This window comes from Pavona decussata, unplaced genomic scaffold (genome assembly GCF_977016875.1).
Source record: "Pavona decussata unplaced genomic scaffold, jaPavDecu1.1 SCAFFOLD_62, whole genome shotgun sequence".
In the NCBI taxonomy this organism is placed as follows: domain Eukaryota; kingdom Metazoa; phylum Cnidaria; class Anthozoa; order Scleractinia; family Agariciidae; genus Pavona; species Pavona decussata.
The window spans coordinates 1,252,619-1,270,420 of NW_028145483.1; the positions used below are offsets into that span (position 1 = coordinate 1,252,619).

The 17,802-nt window shown below is 39.2% G+C and overlaps 3 protein-coding genes and 1 long non-coding RNA gene across 4 annotated transcripts in view; 3 read left to right on the top strand and 1 right to left on the bottom strand.

Moving 5' to 3' along the window:
- Positions 1–17,802, bottom strand: part of LOC146478892 (uncharacterized) — a 314,457-nt gene that overhangs the window by 214,974 nt on the left and 81,681 nt on the right. The gene's annotated exons all lie outside the window — the stretch shown is intronic.
- The window catches only part of LOC146478900 (uncharacterized), a 121,950-nt gene that overhangs the window by 77,770 nt on the left and 26,378 nt on the right, over positions 1–17,802 (top strand). The gene's annotated exons all lie outside the window — the stretch shown is intronic.
- LOC146478905 (melanocyte-stimulating hormone receptor-like) lies at positions 4,888–5,820 on the top strand. The gene has a single exon (XM_085111655.1). The coding sequence runs from the start codon at positions 4,888–4,890 to the stop codon at positions 5,818–5,820; it is 933 nt and encodes a 310-aa protein (XP_084967781.1).
- On the top strand, positions 10,943–12,103 carry LOC146478906 (melanocyte-stimulating hormone receptor-like). The gene has a single exon (XM_085111544.1). It carries the CDS (start codon positions 10,980–10,982, stop codon positions 11,925–11,927), a length of 948 nt encoding a protein of 315 aa, XP_084967670.1. The 5' UTR covers positions 10,943–10,979; the 3' UTR covers positions 11,928–12,103.

The window sequence follows — 17,802 nt, forward strand, 5'->3', positions numbered from 1 at the left end:
CGACAAGTGCGAAATCGCGCGATACTCACAGGTATACAGCTATTTCAATTATGACCGTAGTTTGAGAGTCGAACTTAAGCGACGAGACCGAAAAGTAGTATAGCCAACTGTAAATCCTTTCTATTCGGCTTTAATTATTTTCCAAGGTTTTCAGTGCGACAGGATGGGACAAAATACCATATACATTTACCTCAGTGATTAATGTACTTTAATTAGAACTCAGTCATAGCTGAAATTAATAAACTTGTTAAAAGATTACCCATGACTGTTTTTCCTGCAATGCGATGAGCTCTTTTCGATATATTAAATTCAGCTTGACAATGTGGCAAAGAGGAAACAAACAATGGAAACTGAATCATCATGTTTATTCATTTATGTTGTTTGTGTCCTTTGGACCTTGATATCAAGTTGAATTTCAATATTTCGAAAGGAGCCTATTAAAGGAATCGAGCTAGAAACGCTCTCTTGTCCTCGTTTAAAATGGTGGAATACGGAACCGGGGCTAGAAACCTGGGATTAACCTGAATCAGGTTTGGAATGGTCATGATATAAAAGTGAGAATTACAATAAGGAAAATGAAGTGTCGGCAAAATATAATAATGAAAACAAAACAAACAAAAAACCCATTAATCTAGAGACAAATGCTTTGTAACCTTGGGGGTATGAGATGTCACTATACATGCTGCATACTAAGCTGGCAGGGCTTAAAGTGCTACTACGATCAAATTTTCGAATACCTTTTATTTGCCATTGATTGGTAAAGTACACGATTACCAAGTTATATCCTCATAAGATGAAGGGAAGTGCGATTTTTTTGCGCTCAAACTCCACGAATTTTCACCCGCCATTGAACCGCCATGTTCCTGCGGCCTGGTTACCAAAGGCAGATGGTGTCCAATGACAACAGAGGCCGGGTCACCCGGTAAAAACAAGTGACATTAAACTCTCAGGCGAGCCCTACGAGGCTAAATTCTCATACGGTTTCGAACACGTTTTCGAAAAATGTTTCGTTCTTTCAATGGTGGGAGGTCGCTGTGTTGTTCAGTGGTATAGTAACTGCTCTAATCGAGCGGCAGGAATTGCACTGCATGCGAGTCCGGCCGACAGAACGAGAGATGTGTGGGTCCAGTTTGTTGTCTTGCACGTTTTGCTATTTTCTCGGTTTAGTTGGAGGGACACTCGGGCATTCCACCCAAGTCAGTGAACACAAATTAAACCTGGATCTTTTGAAAAGGGTAAGCGATCAGGAGATCGTGAACCTGAAAAAAATCTCTGAAGGAGAAAGCGCGGTGAAAGGTAAGCTTATGTCATGAGTGGGCGAAATGTGTGAATATTGTTTTTATCTTTGGTGATTCCTCGATACCTTGTTCAGCACCCATACAAATAGCAGTCACAAATTTTTATACACATTTTATATTGCGTTTCTAAAGTACCAAACTTTGAATGAACGAGTAAATAATGTAAGTGCAACTAGCTCTCGGAACTAGCTTTTCCCTCCGAAGCATTTCCAAAACATCTCAGTGCGATAAGAGTAAGCTTGTGTTGACTTTGCTTGTGCAAATAAAGCTTGTGGCAAAACTGTGCAAACAAACGCGAAGAAAACAACTTAAATTATCCATGTTCACTCAGCTTTGGATAAGGTGGTCTTTGGCGTTTACAAAAGGGTTGCTTCTTTCTTTTAAGTAGTTTTCTTGAAGAAATAGTTTGAATTTTTGGTTTAAGGAAGGTTTTAAGAAAACCTCACATTCAGTTGTTTCTTATCAATTAGGTTCAATTGGTAATGTATTTTAAATTTTGATTTATTTTTCAGACGCTGAGTTGCAACAACTTCAAAACCCAGCTCTTACTATTAAATACAGGCCAAAACAAGCCTTGCAGAGCACAACATGTGAAAAATATGGACAGCCAAGAAAAGGCCAGTGCTCCTCCTTAACTAGCAGTTGAAGAGCACTGACCTTCCTCGAGGGCTTTTCTTGATCTTTTGTCCTCAACCAACAGTTGACAAATAGAATCAATAAAAAAACTCTTTTCTCTCCATTCATCATGCCTCCTCTTTGTAACTCTTTCCATTACATAGGCTTCTGTTTTAGGGACTGGTCAGAAATTAGTGGGGAGGGAGGGAGTGAGGTGGAGATTTTAAATTGAGCAATGAAAATGATGTGACCCTCCATAGCGATGCAAATGAAATTTCATGACCCTCCCCCTGAACAGGTAGTACAATGTAGCTCAAATACCAGACAAAGAAAACAAGAATGGAGGCAAACTGTAAGTTACTTACTGGAACCATTTTACCCCAACATAATTCAAATCATCTATAGAGCCCATTGACATCATGTAACTCCATTATGCTAGACATTTCCTTTACATTAATACTTTAATACTTGTCTTGCTTTTGTTAAATAATGACTTAAATTAACAAATTTTATTTTGTCTTATATATATGACTCGCTCTTCCTGTCATACTATAAATTATGATCACAAGAGCATACATTTATGTGACCCTCTGTTTCTCACTGCTTATTTTTTCATGACCCTCCACCTCCCCCCCCCCCCCCCTTCTGCCCCCTGCTCCCTGCTAATAGGGAGCTGAAGCACAGACATTCCTGAGCCATGTATAGCAACCAGAATTCAAATGTTTTTTCTTTTGGTGTGGTTTTAAAGAAATACTAATTTGAATATAAACAAAAAAATATTAATATGGTAGCTATTTTGGAATAAGGTCTATGGTTCATTGTCTGCAGTACATTAATAATTTTATTTTTATGTTCGTTTGAAAAAGAGTGCCAGAATCTTGTTTCACCAATAAATTTGTTGTTGTACAAATGAAATTGAATCTACATTTGAGAAAAAAATCAAAGGTGGCACACAACAGTCTCAACTTTACTACATTTTTGGTAGCATGCATTTGCCCAACTCTCACTGCACCAAAAGTGAAAGTATCAAGAACTGTTACCACAGCAACAGTGTATGAAACTCATCAAGACTTGCTTGGGGGTTTGCCCTTAGACATGTAGGACAAAGGATGTTTGTTGTTAGGTTGATTTGACCCTTCATTAGAATAAGCAAAAAATTTTCAATTAATACCTGAATCACAAACTTTAACTCCCAAGAATATTGTTTTCAATCTATATTTGCAAAATTCCTACTTTTCCTCCCCCCATTTGCCTAGGTGGATGCTTGTTACCAGAAAGGATGTTAATAAATTTTCATTTATAAAGCTATTCATTTCTTCAGTAGTTTAACGCATCTAGTGCAGTGTTGTTTAACCTGATGTAGGGCACCTTACAAAAATATATGTACACAGAAAAGACTGTTACTATTACATTGTTCAGGATGATGCAAGGGAAGAAAACAAATCATTGCAAATTGTTGTTGCCTTGCAAATTTATTTGTTTATTGATTACTGTACTTATTCAAATCTGTATACAATGATGTCCATGCAGCACCAGCACTCTCCAGGCTTGGTAAGTCGCTCAAGGGAGCAATTTGAACATTTGCATCTGAGAAAATATTGAACCAAGAGGAAACTTAGCATCAATTACAAGGGAGCGATCAGCTGAAATTCAAGTCATTGTACAGAGCTTTTCACTACAATATATATTCCTTTTCCGTGGTAAAAAAGCGCAAAAACAGTAAGCTTGCTCGGAACCGAAACTTCACTGTGCACTCTAATTTAACACCAAGGCAAACTTTCGAAAGTAAAGCTAAAAACCTAAACTTGACTTCGATTTCAATTCAACTGAGTCTCCGGTAGCCTCCCTCCGGGGAATGAACTGACTAGTAGTCAGCTGAAATTGTTGCGGATTCTCAGGCACCACACTTTTAAAGCTTGCCTGTTTTGTTAATACAGCAAATAACACATCTAAATATTAATCTCTATCTCTAATATCTTACCCGAGAGATGAACGACTCAGCAAAGTCTGCTCTTCCTCCTCTTGTAGCAAAGAGCTAGCTGCTGAACTTATTCGGCTGCCTCTTCTTCAGACGGAACTAGCTCTACAGAGTCATGACTTCGTCATTTCCATTGCCTATATCATGCACAGACGATCCAGGAGAGCTTTCTGTGGTCAAATTCGTCGCCAGAAGGAGAACTACAGTACTCGCTTGAGAGTATTACGTCACGACAAAAACACAATAGGTTTGAATAAAAATACCGCAACTCCAATCACTTTCATACCACGGGCTCACTGGAACATAAATTCATAATGGCGGACTCGAAAACACCACTTTTCAAGGCTCAATATTTTCAATTTGCGGGGCCCAAACTTCATTTCAGTGACCAAGACAGGTACAGCCACATCGGATAAGCTGTGAAGAACGTATGTTTGTTTCATACGTGACATGAAGTTTTGATCGTAGTAGCACTTTAAATCATTCTCAAAAACCCAAGCGCAAATGATCAGGGTGAAGAACAGTCGAAACGGGCGAGAAAAATATTCGAAAATTTCTCCTCTTAACTTTTCATTGGTGCATTTTCTCTTGCCAAGACTATCTGTCCCCAGAACTAGTAGGCTTAAATCACGCTACAACATCCCAAATTTAAACTGCACAACAAGAGTGCTGGATCAAACGAGACTATTGGTTTTTTGTTCAACTTAGCCTTGCATAGTTTTCTTTAAGATTTGACCGGCGTTAATTTGCTTTGAAATTATATGTCAATAATACGATGCACATATTTCCTTTCTACCGATTAGTAGGCAATCGGTAGATGTTTTTGAATTTAAAATGAAACATTGAAAATTGAAAGACCTCCGACAGTTTAGTTTAATCAGACTGAATCACGAGAAAAGTTTCAACAGACGATCAAAACAAGCTTTCTTGAAGCCGAACTTCAGCCAACAAAAGAGTTGCTGGTTTGTTAAATTCGCGTTCTATACAGTCCTAAAAATGGAGAATTTTACAGAAAATGGATATGGGGACTTCAATATCGCTTTGACCCAATTAACAATAAGCACGTTACCAGCAAGTATTGCCATATTTCTACCCGCATTGAACTTTTTCCTCGCCGTCACCACTTCCCTGGGAAATGTTATGATCCTAGTCGCTCTTAACAAAGTGACTTCTCTTCATCCACCAACAAAACTATTGTTTCGTTGCCTTGCAGTCACTGATTTTTTCGTCGGTCTAATCTCACAACCGCTCTACGCCATGTCGTTATTTTTGCATTACCAAGAAGAAAAAAACTCGAAAATTTATTTCTACATAGCCAAATTAAATACGGGTTCGAATTTTGTTCTGTGTGGATTATCGATTTCTGTATCGACCGCCATAAGCGTGGACAGGCTTCTCGCACTCATGCTGGGGCTAAGATACAGACAAGTTGTAACATTAAGGCGAATCCGTGTGCTAATCATTTGTTTTTGGTTTGTTGGTACTTCGTTTGTATTAGTATTCTTTTTCTGGAGCTTTCGTATTGCTTTGAGAATAGCTTTAGTTCTTGTAATTCTCTTTCTCGTAATCTCAAATTTCTCTTACACGAAGATCTACTTTCGGCTACGACAACACCAAGCTCAAGTCCAAAACAACTTAAATGGTCACCAGGAACAAAGTCAACCGAATTTAGAACGGCCATTGAACATAGCAAAGTACAAGAAGACAGTGTTTAGCATAGCATGGGTCCAGTTTGCGTTAGTCCCTTGCTATGTTCCTTTTGGTATTACCGTTGCACTAACCAACCCAAACAGTGCATGGAGCACATTTCCTCTGGTAGGTTGGTTTTCTTCAATTACTCTAATGTACTTAAACTCTTCTCTAAACCCATTCCTCTACTGCTGGAAAATCAGAGAAGTGAGACAAGCGGTGAAGGACACAATCAAATAGGTTTGTTGTTTATAATTGTCAGCTTCATATTTCGAAGATTTCCATGTAAGCGCAAAAGGAAACATTAATGAAGCTCACACATTTTGAATTTAAACTCGTCTTTAAATCCGTTTCTCTGCAACTGGAAAAATCTATCAAGTAAGAAAAGCAGTGAAGGACAAAATTCAAACAGTTTTGCTGTTTATCAGCTTAAGATGTTAGAGATACAGAGTTAAGTAATAAAGCTCACGCATTTTGAATTTAAACTTGTCTTTAACTTGATTCCGGCTCTTTATACAACTGAAAAAATCTATGGAGTCAGACAAGCGCCTAATATCTCAAGCGACAAGTGCTGAATCACGCGATACTCACAGGCATACAGCTATTTCAAATATGAACGTTGTCGGAGAGTCGGGCTTAAATGACGAGACAGAAAAGTAGTATGGGTAACTGTAAATCCCTTTATGTCTTCATCCCTTCTAACATAAATATTATTGCTGTGTGCTGCATGTCCCGGGCTCAGTTTGCTGGGCAAAGGATAACAAACAAACCATGATTTGGTGAAAATGGCTATGAGCAAAAGTCTCATAGCCCCTTTTATTTTTTATATAAATTGAACTAATGTATGACTATGAACAACGGCCCATAGCCACCTCATTACAAGATCAGCGAAAGGACTACTACTGTCCTGAATTAACCATTAATGACTTTGCCCAGTAAAGTTGAGGGCAACCAAAACACAGGACTAGAACAAGAGGACAGGGCCAAAGGGCGGGTGGGAAAAATAAAAGGCGGATGAATTCGTTCAGAAGTAATCCACTAACGAACGTGGTGCGTGTCTTGGTGCAAAGGTCATGAACGCTAGAGGGTGGTACCATATAGATTGTCAGGGCCCTAGCCCGTGACCCTGGTATCGTGACATTATGTCACACAATACAACAAAATTCCTAAAGAAACTTCAATACTGAATAAAAAGACAAACAACAGATCGGATTGAAGACATAAAATCCTATTTGTAAACAAATATTCCCTATGCCCACTATGAGCCCCGGGGGGAGGGGATAATCCCTTATATGGGCTATAGAGGTATGTGCGGCCCCAAAGGGTATGGTTTTTCAGCCTTTTTGGTCATAAATAGGTCATCGATTTTAGCCATTTTGCCGCGATTTTAGTAATTAATAGGGTATCGATTTTTTCACTCTAGTCTTGAATTCGTTTTTTTTTTAGAAGAAGCTACTTCTTCATTATGATTTATTATTGTTTTGTTCCCATAGATAGTATATTAGTCACCATAAGGTAAGGATGTATTCTGCAGTTATGAGGGCACATTATGAAACCCGCGTTATAGTGAGCAATTCTGAGCTGGAAACTTTGCTCATACAGTCTTGTAACCTACCAAATAAAAGTAGATAAACATTGCCTTTATTAACATTGGTGTGCACTAGTGAAATAATTATAAGGCGGGTCTAAAACAGGATATTGATTTAAGGGTCAGGTCATAAAAAGAGTATCAAATTTTTGGTCAGGTCATAAAAAGAGTAGGGAATATCGCAGATTTTGGTCATAAATAGGGTAACGGTTTTGAGAAGCGTAACTAATAAATTTTTTAATAGATTACCCATGAATGTTTTAATGCAATGCAATTCAACGAATCGAGCTACAAACACCACCTGGTCCTTGTTTAATCCCTTTAATTCGGCTTTAATTTTGTCTAATGTTTTCAGTTCGATAGGATGGGACAAAATATACCATCAACAGTTGCCTGCTTGATTAATATCCTTTAACTAGGAGTCAGCCATAGCTGTACGTAAATGATAAATTTTAATAATGGATAACCCATGACTGTTTTCCTGCAATGAAATTAAAGGAATCGAGCTACAAACGCCCTCTTGTCCTCGTTTAAAATGTAGGAATACGGACTCGGGAAAAGAATCCTGGAATTAACCGGAATGGCCGTGATATAAAAGTGAGAATTACAATAATGAAAATGGAACTGTCAACAAAAACTAATTATGGAAACAAAACAAACAAAAAAACCCATTAATCTAAAGACAAATGCTTTTCAACCTTGAGGCTATAGGATGTCACTAAGCATGCTGGCCCCAGTTGTTCAAAGGCCGGATAACTTTATCCAGTGGATAAGTCACTATCCGACAGTTTCGATCTGTGAAAAGATTTCAGTATTTCGTTGTAAACAAGCTAATATGCACTCTCTAACCACAGCTTAGTACGAAAACCTTGGACAACATTTAACCTGAAATATATTTTAGACGCTGAAGATTGCCTATCCAGCGGATAACGTTATCCGGCCTTTGAACAACTGGGACCAGCATACTAAGCTGGCAGGGCTTAATTCATTCGCAAAAACCCAGGCACAAATGATTAGGGTGAAGAAAAGTCGAAACGGGCGAGACAAATCTTCGAAAATTTCTCCTCTTAACTTTTCATCGGTGCATTTTCTCTTGCCAAGACTATCTGTCCCCAGAACTAGTAGGCTTAAAACATGCTACAACATCCCAAAATTGAAATGCACAAGAGTGCTGGGTTAAACGAGACTATTGGCTTCTTGTTCAACTTAGCCTTGTGTAGTTTTCTTTAAGATTTGACCGCCGTTAATTTGCTTTGAAATAATATGTCAATAGTACGATGCACATATTTCCTTTCTACCAATAAGTTGGTAAGCGGTAGATGTTTTTGAATTTAAAATGAAACATTGAAAATTGAAAGACCTCCTACAGTTTAGTTTAATCAGACTGAATCGTGTGAAAAGTAATAACAGACGATCAAAACAAGCTTTCTTGTAGCCAAACTTCAGCCAACAAAGCAGCAGCTGGTTTGTTAAATTCTCGTTCTATACAGTCAGTCCTAAAAATGGAGAATTTTACAGAAAATGGAATTGAGGACTACAGCATCGCTTTTACCCAATTAACAATAAGCACGAATTGCCATATTTCTACCAGCATTGAACGTTTGCCTAGCCATCACCACTTCCCTGGGAAATGTTACTAGTCGCTCTTAACAAAGTATCTTCTCTTCATCCACCAACAAAACTGTTGTTTCGTTGCCTTACAGTCACTGACCTTTGTGTCGGACTAATTTCACAACCGCTCTACGCCACGTCGTTATTTTTGCGTTAACCAGAAGAAATAAACTTGAAAACGTCTTTTACATGATCAACTGAGTTAAATACGGGTTTGAGTTTTGTTCTGTGTGGATTATCGGTTTCTGTATCGACCGCCATAAGCGTGGACAGGCTTCTCGCACTCATGTTGGGGCTAAGATACAGACAAGTTGTAACATTAAGGCGAATCCGTGTGCTAATCATTTGTTTTTGGTTTGTTGTTACTTCGTCCGAATTAGTATTCTTTTTCTGGAGCTTTCGTATTGCTTTGAGGATAGCTTTAGTTTTTGTAATTGTCTGTCTTGTAATTTCAATTTTCTCCTACGCAAAGATCTACTTTCGGCTACGACAACACCAAGCTCAAATCCAAAACAACTTACATGGTCACCAAGAACAAGGTCAACCGAATTTAGAACGGCCATTGAACATAGCAAAGTACAAGAAGACAGTGTTTAGCATAGCGTGGGTCCAGTTTACATTAGTCGCTTGTTATGTTCCCTTTGGTATTACCGTTGCACAAACCGACCCAAACAGTGCATGGAGCAAAGTTCGTCTTGTAGCTTGGTTTTCTTCAGTTACTCTAACGTACTTAAACTCTTCTCTAAACCCATTCCTCTACTGCTAGAAAATCAGAGAAGTGAGGCAAGCGGTGAAGGACACAATCAAACAGATTTGTTCTTTACCAGTTTTAGATTTTAAAGATTTCCGTATAACCGCAAAAGGAAAAGTACTAAAGCTCACGCATTTTGAATTTAAACTCGTCTTTAAATCCGTTTCTCTACAGCTAGAAAAATCTATAAGGTAAGAAAAGCAGTGAAGGACAAAATTCAAACAGTTTTGCTGTTTATCAGCTTAAGATGTTAAAGGTACAAAGATAAGTAACAAAGTGCAAGCATTTTGAATTTAAACTTGTCTTTAATTTGATTCCGGCTCTATATACAACTGGAAAAATCTATGAAGTCAGACAAGCGCCTAATATCTCAAGCGACAAGTGCGAAATAGCGCGATACTCACAGGCATACAGCTATTTCAATTATGAACGTGGTCGGAGAGTCGAGCATAAGCGACGAGACCGAAGAGTAGTATGGGTACCTGTAAATCTTGTTAATTCGGATTTAAGTTTGTCCAAGGTTTTCAGTGCCATAGCATGGGACAAAAATATACCATCAACAGTTGCCTCAGTGATTAATGTTCTTTCATTAGGAGTCAGCCATGAGTGTAACTGATAAATTTTTTTAATGGTTTACCCATCACTGTTTTCCGGCAATGCAATTCAATGAATCGAGCTACAAACGGTCTCTTGTCCTCGTTTAAAATGGTGGAATATGGACTCGGCACCAGAATACTGGGATTAACCGGATTCAGGTTTGGAAAGGCCATGAGAGAAAAACGAGAATAACAATAATAAAAATGGAACTGTCAACAACAACAAAAATGGAAACAAAACAATACAGAAAACCATTAATCTAGACACAAATGCTTGCCAACTTTGGTGGTATGAGATGTCACTAAACATGCTGCATACTATAAGCTGGCAGGGCTTGTTCATTCTCAAAAACCCAAGCACGAATGATCAGGGTGAAGAAAAATTCGAAACGGGCGAGACAAATATTCGAAAATTTCTGCTCTTAACTTCTCATCGGTGCATTTTCTCTTGCCAAGACTATCAGTCCCCAGAACTAGTAGGCTTAAATCACGCTACAACATCCCAAAATTAAAATGCACAAGTGTGCTGGATTAAACGAGACTATTGGCTTCTTGTTCAACTTAGCCTTGTATAGTTTTCTCTAAGATTTGGCCGTCGTAAATTTGCTTTGAAATAATATGTCAATAGTACGTTGCAGATATTTCCTTTCTACCGATTAGTAGGTATGCGGTTGATGTTTTTGAATTTAAAATGAAACATTGAAAATTGAAAGACCTCCTACAGTTTAGTTTAATCAGACTGAATCGCGAGAAAAGTTGTAACAGACGATCAAAACAAGCTTTCTTGAAGCCAAACTTCAGCCAACAAAGCAGCAGCTGGTTTGTTAAATTCGCGTTCTATACAGTCCTAAAAATGGAGAATTTTACAGAAAATGAATATGGGGACTTCAATATCGCTTTTACCCAATTAACAATAAGCACGTTACCAGCAAGTATTGCCATATTTCTACCCGCATTGAACTTTTTCCTCGCCGTCACCACTTCCCTGGGAAATGTTATGATCCTAGTCGCTCTTAACAAAGTATCTTCTCTTCATCCACCAACAAAACTGTTGTTTCTTTGCCTTGCAGTCACTGACCTTTGCGTCGGTCTAATTTCAGAACCGCTCTATGCCACGTCGTTATTTTTACGTTACCCAGAAGAAATAAACTGGAAAACGTCTTTCTACATGGCCAAGTTAAATACGGGTTTGAGTTTTGTTCTGTGTGGATTATCGATTTCTGTATCGACCGCCATTAGCGTGGACAGGCTTCTCGCACTCATGTTGGGGATAAGATACAGACAAGTTGTAACATTAAGGCGAATCCGTGTGCTAATCATTTGTTTTTGGTTTGTTGGTACTTCGTTTGTATTAGTATTCTTTTTCTGGAGCTTTCGTATTGCTTTGAGGATAGCTTTAGTTTTTGTAATTGTCTGTCTTGTAATTTCAATTTTCTCCTACGCAAAGATCTACTTTCGGCTACGACAACACCAAACTCAAGTCCAAAACAACTTACATGGTCACCAAGAACAAGGTCAACCGAATTTAGAACGGCCATTGAACATAGCAAAGTACAAGAAGACAGTGTTTAGCATAGCGTGGGTCCAGTTTGCGTTAGTCGCTTGTTATGTTCCCTTTGGTATTACCGTTGCACTAACCAACCCAAACAGTGCATGGAGCACAGTTCGTCTGGTAGTTTGGTTTTCTTCAATTACTCTGATGTACTTAAACTCTTCTCTAAACCCATTCCTCTACTGCTGGAAAATCAGGGAAGTGAGGCAAGCGGTGAAGGACACAATGAAACAGATTTGTTGTTCATAATTGTCAGCTTCAGATTTCGAAGATTTCCGTATAAGCGCAAAAGGAAACATAATAAAGCTGACACATTTTGAATTTAAACTCGTCATTAAATCCGTTTCATTATAACTGAACAAATCTATAAGGTAAAAAAAGTTGTGACGGACAAAATTCAAGCAGTTTTGCTTTTTATCAGCTTAAGATTTTAAAGATTTAAGGAAAGGTAATAAAGCTCATGCAGTTTTGAATTTAAACTTGTCTCTGATATCGGCTCTACAACTGGAAAAATCTATGAAACAAGACAAGCAGTGAACGACACAATCATACAGTTTCGTTGTTCAAAAGATTACGTTCTACGGTTATATATATTCGACTACATAGTCAATTTGCTCCTAAATTACGCATTAAATGTTCATTTAATTTACAACTAGAAGAATCTATGAAGTAAGACAAGCGCTCAATATCTCAAGCAACAAGTTCGAAATACCGTGATACTCACAGGCATACAGCTATTTCAACTATTAACATTTATCGAAGAGTCGAGCTTAAGCAACGAGACCAAAAGTAGTATGGGTACCTGTAAATCTCGTTAATTCGGATTTAAGTTTGTTCAAGGTTTTCAGTGCCATAGGATGGGACAAAATATACCATCAACAGTTGCCTCAGTGATTAATGTTCTTTCATTAGAAGTCAGCCATGAGTGTAACTGATAAATGTTTTTAATGGTTTACCCATCACTGTTTTCCGGCAACGCAATTCAATGAATCGAGCAACAAACGGTCTCTTGTCCTCGTTTAAATTGGTGGAATATGGACTCGGCACCAGAATACTGCGATTAACCGGAATCAGGTTCGGAATGGCCATGATATAAAAACGAGAATAACAATAATAAAAATGGAACTGTCAACAAAAAATAATAATGGAAACAAAACAATACAGAAAACCATTAATCTAGAGACAAATGTTTGCCAACCTTGGTGGTATGAGATGTCACTATACATGCTGCATACTAAACTGGCAGGGCTTATTCATTCTCAAAAACCCAAGCACAAATGATCAGGGTGAAGAAAAGTCGAAACGGGCGAGACAAATATTCGAAAATTTCTCCTCTTAACTTCTCATCGATGCATTTTATCTTGCCAAGACTATCTGTCCGCAAAACTAGAAGGCTTAAATCACGCTACAACACCCCAAAATTAAAATACACAAGAGTGTTGGATTAAACGAGACTATTGGCTTCTTGTTCAACTTAGCCTTGTATAGTTTTCTTTAACATTTGACAGCCGTTAATTTGCTTTGAAATAATATGTCAATAGTACGTTGCAGACATTTCCTTTCTACCGATTAGTAGGTAAGCGGTTGATGTTTTTGAATTTAAAATGAAACATTGAAAATTGAAAGAGCCCCTACAGTTTAGTTTAATCAGACTGAATCGCGAGAAAAGTTATAACAAACGATCAAAACAAGCTTTCTTGTAGCCAAACTTCAGCCAACAAAGCAGCAGCTGGTTTGTTAAATTCGCGTTTTATACAGTCCTAAAACTGCAGAATTTTACAGAAAATGGATTTGGGGACTACAGCATCGCTTTTACCCAATTAACAATAAGGACGTTACCAACAAGTATTGCCATATTTCTACGAGCATTGAACTTTTGCGTAGCCATTACCACTTCCCTGGGAAATGTTCTGATTCTAGTCGCTCTTAACAAAGTATCTTTTCTTCATCAACCAACAAAAGTATTGTTTCGATGCCTTACAGTCACTGACCTTTGCGTCGGTCTAATTTCACAACCGCTCTACGCCACATCGTTATTTTTGCGTTACCAACAAGAAATAAACTGGAAAACGCCTTTCTACATAGCCAAGTTAAATACGGGCTTGAATTTTGTTCTGTGTGGATTATCGATTTTTGTATCGACCGCCATAAGCGTGGACAGGCTTCTCGCACTCATGCTGGGGTTAAGATACAGACAAGTTGTAACACTAAGGCGAATCCGTGTGTCAATCATTTGTTTTTTTTTTTTTTTTGGTATTTCGTCCGAATTAGTATTTATTTTCTGGAACTTTCGTATTGCTTTTATGATAACTTTAGTTCCTTTAAATCTCTGTCTCATAACTTCAATTTTCTCTTACACGAAAATCTACTTTCGGCTACGACAACACCAAGCTCAAGTCTCAAACAACTTAAATGGTCACCAAGAACAAGGTCAACCGAATGGAGAACGGCCATTGAACATAGCAAAGTACAAGAAGACAGTGTTTAGCATAGCTTTGGTCCACTTTTCTTATTTTGGATATTATGTTCCCCTTAGTATTACCATTGCATTAACCAACCCAAACAGTGCATGGAGTACAGTTGGTCTGGTATCATGGTTTTTTTCAATTACTCTAATGTACTTAAGCTCTTCTCTAAATCCAAACCTCTACTGCTGGAAAATGAGGGAAGTGAGGCACGCGGTGAAGGACACAATCAAACAGATTTGTTGTCTATCAGCTTAAGATTTTAAAGATTTCCATATAAACCCAAAAGGAAAAGTACTAAAGCTCACGCATTTTGAATTTAAACTCGTCTTTAAATCTGTTTCTCTACAACTAGAAAAATCTATAAAGTAAAAAAAGCAGTGAAGGACAAAATTCAAACAGTTTTGCTGTTTATTAGCTTGAGATTTTAAAAATTTAACGATAATTAATAAAGCCTACAGAGTTACCTACGGATCTGAGACCTGGAATCTTACAAAACAACAAACCTTGAAACTCAGAACTATGTAGAGAGCCCATGAGGATCATATCGAACATTACATGACGAGATCGTAAAACAGCCCAATGGATACGTGGAAAAAACAAAGTACGAGATATCATGAAAATGATATGCAAACTCAAATGGAATTGGGCTGGTCATGTAGCGAGAAAATCAGATAACCGTTGGAGAACCCGCATTACGTCCAGGACGCCCCAGGGACACACAAGGAACCGAGGAAGACCAAGGAAGAGCTGGAGGAACACCCTAGATAGTTTCCTAAAGCACTGACACCGTGTCGCGTAAAACGTGGTCCAGTGAAGATCAATAGGGGAGGCCTACGTCCAACTACGGACATTTAGCGGCTGAAACAGAAGATAAAACAGAAAAAATAAAGCTCATACATTTTCAATCTAAACTTATCTTTGATTCCGGCTCTATATACAAATGGAAAAATCTATGAAGTAGGACAAGGGTCTAATATCTCAAGCGACAAGTGCGAAATGGCGCAATACTCACAGACATACAGTGTAGACTTTGTAAACACGCATTCAAGCAAATCAGTTGATTGAACCGGATTTAATCCACGAGATCAAACTTAACATGAACCGACATTACAGATTCTCTCAGGCTCCTATCCTATAATAATCTTGTGAGTATCCCGGCATACACTACAACCCCTCTTCCCCTAAGAAATAGAGCTTCAATAGTACAACAACGTCAAATCAATATAAACTGTCCAATGAGTTCAGATGAATCATTCAATGTATCTGTTCAAAGCAGATTGTTCAAAATGTTCAGCACATCTCAATAGGCTTAACTTGATAATGTTCCAAAGTGTTCAAAAGTTAAGTATAGTCCGTACATCTTGTAGTTCAACACAACACATCAATAAGTTCAACTTGGTAACACTTCAAAGTGTTCAAAAGTTCAGCCTAGTCTGTACACCTCATAGTCATTTAAGTACTCTGGTGGCTTCTTTTCTTTGGTTTGTCTCCCTGGTTGCTCTGCTATCTGTTTTGTGACACTTTCTTCTATGGCATCATGTCCAGTGGCTTGTTTCTCTGTGGTCTCAGCCTCTCTCAGGTACTTCTTCGCATCAGTTACATTTCTCCTGTAGTTGACGCCTTCAGGTGACGTTACAACAACTTCGCTCCCATACCTCCCACTAACATTGTAAGGGACGCCTTCAAACGTGGTTGACAACTTGTTTTCTTTCTTCTGCTTCAATAGGACTTGATCCCCGAGTTCTAGATCACTCACTTGGGCTCTCCTCTTCTTGTCCGCATAGTCAGTTGTAGACTGTTTCATCTCGGCATCTTTGTCCCTTGCCTCGCTGTCGGTACAACCAGACTTTCTGAGCTCAGGAACCTTTGACCTGACTTCTCTGTTAAACAACAGTTTGGCTGGCGTAACACCTGTGGTACTATGTGGTGTCGTCCTGTAGGCTGTCAGGAACTTTCGCAGCTCTGTCCAGAGGTTCTTCCTTTCTGTTTTGGCAATCTTCAGGGTTTTAAGCAGGCTTCTATTTTGTCGTTCAACCTCCCCATTCGCCTGGGGCCATAATGGAGTAGAGGTCCTGTGCTTTATGTCATTCTCCTTTAGGAACCTCTCAAATTCTTCGGAAACAAACTGTGGACCATTATCCGTTTTCAGAGACTGTGGTAATCCATGAGTGCAAAATATCTTCTCCAAGCTTTCAATGACTTTGGTGGATGTTACCGACGTCAGGATGTCAACTTCAAAGTACCGACTATAATAGTCAACAACAACAAATACATACTCTCCCGAAGGTAAGGGCCCCATCAAATCCGCTGCTAGCTCAATCCAAGGTTGGCTAGGGAATTCTGTATGTTTCAAGGGCGCTGGTGGAGTGGGCAGTCCAACTAGTTGACAGCTATGACATGTCTTGCACCGATCTTCTACTTGTTTGTCAATTCCAGCCCACCAAACTTTCGTTCGTAGCCCTCGTGCGCCAAATCTAAAACCCTCCGACGTAGGCTTGTTGGGATAAGCAGTCTTGTTCCCCTTAGCACTAACTTGCCTAAGGTGCAAAGTTCATTTCTTACGGCTTTGTACTGTGGCGGGGCTTTGTCCCAGTCTCCCGTTGAGAAGCATTCCCTTAGGCGTGACATTTCTGGATCAACAGCTGACTCTTCTTCAATCTTTCTTATGGGTATTGCTACTGGTGCTGAGGCTTCTGCTACAAACCTAATAAACTCTTCTGTATCATCAGAACTAATTCTCAATTCGTCCTTTCCAGTAAGCCGTGAAAGTGAGTCAGCAATGTTCTGTTTGCCTGGCACATACTGTACGCGGAACCTGTACGGTTGAAGTCGAAGGACCCACCGCTCTATTCTTGCCGAGTTGTGAGAACTGGTTGAGTAGATAACCTCTAACGGCTTGTGGTCTGTTAGCAACGTAAAGTCCACCCCATATAGATAGACGTGAAATCTCTTACACCCCCATACAAGACCCAGCGCCTCTCTTTCTGTCTGCGAGTATCTACGCTCGACATCCGTCAAACTTCGGCTTGCGTATGCGACCACACGCTCCTGTCCTTGCTGGACCTGGGTTAGCACCGCTCCAAGTCCTACAGGGCTCGCATCTGTGACAAGCTTTGTTTCTTCTGCATTTCTGTCAAAGTAAGCCAAGCTTTCTGCATTTCCTAGGCTACTCTTCAAGGTGTCGAAAGCGGTTTGTTGTTCTGAACCCCAAACAAAGGTTACATTCTTCCTTGTTAACGCTCGGAGGGGCTCTGTGATACTTGCTAGATTAGGGATGAACCTGGCACTAAAGTTCACTAATCCTAGGAAACTGCGCACCTCCTCAGCATTTCCAGGCTCTTTAGCTCGCACCACCGCTTCAACACGTGACTCTGTAGGGCCAATTCCTTTGCTTGACAGCAAGTATCCCATGAAAGTAAGCTGTGACATCCCGAATACACACTTCTCCCTGTTCAGAGTTAGTCCCTTCTCACAGATACATTTCAGGGTCTTTCGCAACCTACTGTCATGTTCTTCAACTGTGCGACCATGAATGATAATATCGTCATGGATGTTGTAGGCACCCTCGCAACTGGCCAGCGCTTGCTGAATAGTATACTGATACAATTCAGGGGCGGAGCTGATGCCAAACATTAGGCGTTTATATCTATACAGCC

Excerpts from the sequence above, each read along its gene's own strand:
- LOC146478905 (XM_085111655.1), top strand. The coding sequence starts at position 4,888 with ATGGAGAATTTTACAGAAAATGGATATGGGGACTTCAATATCGCTTTG.
- LOC146478906 (XM_085111544.1), top strand. The coding sequence starts at position 10,980 with ATGGAGAATTTTACAGAAAATGAATATGGGGACTTCAATATCGCTTTT.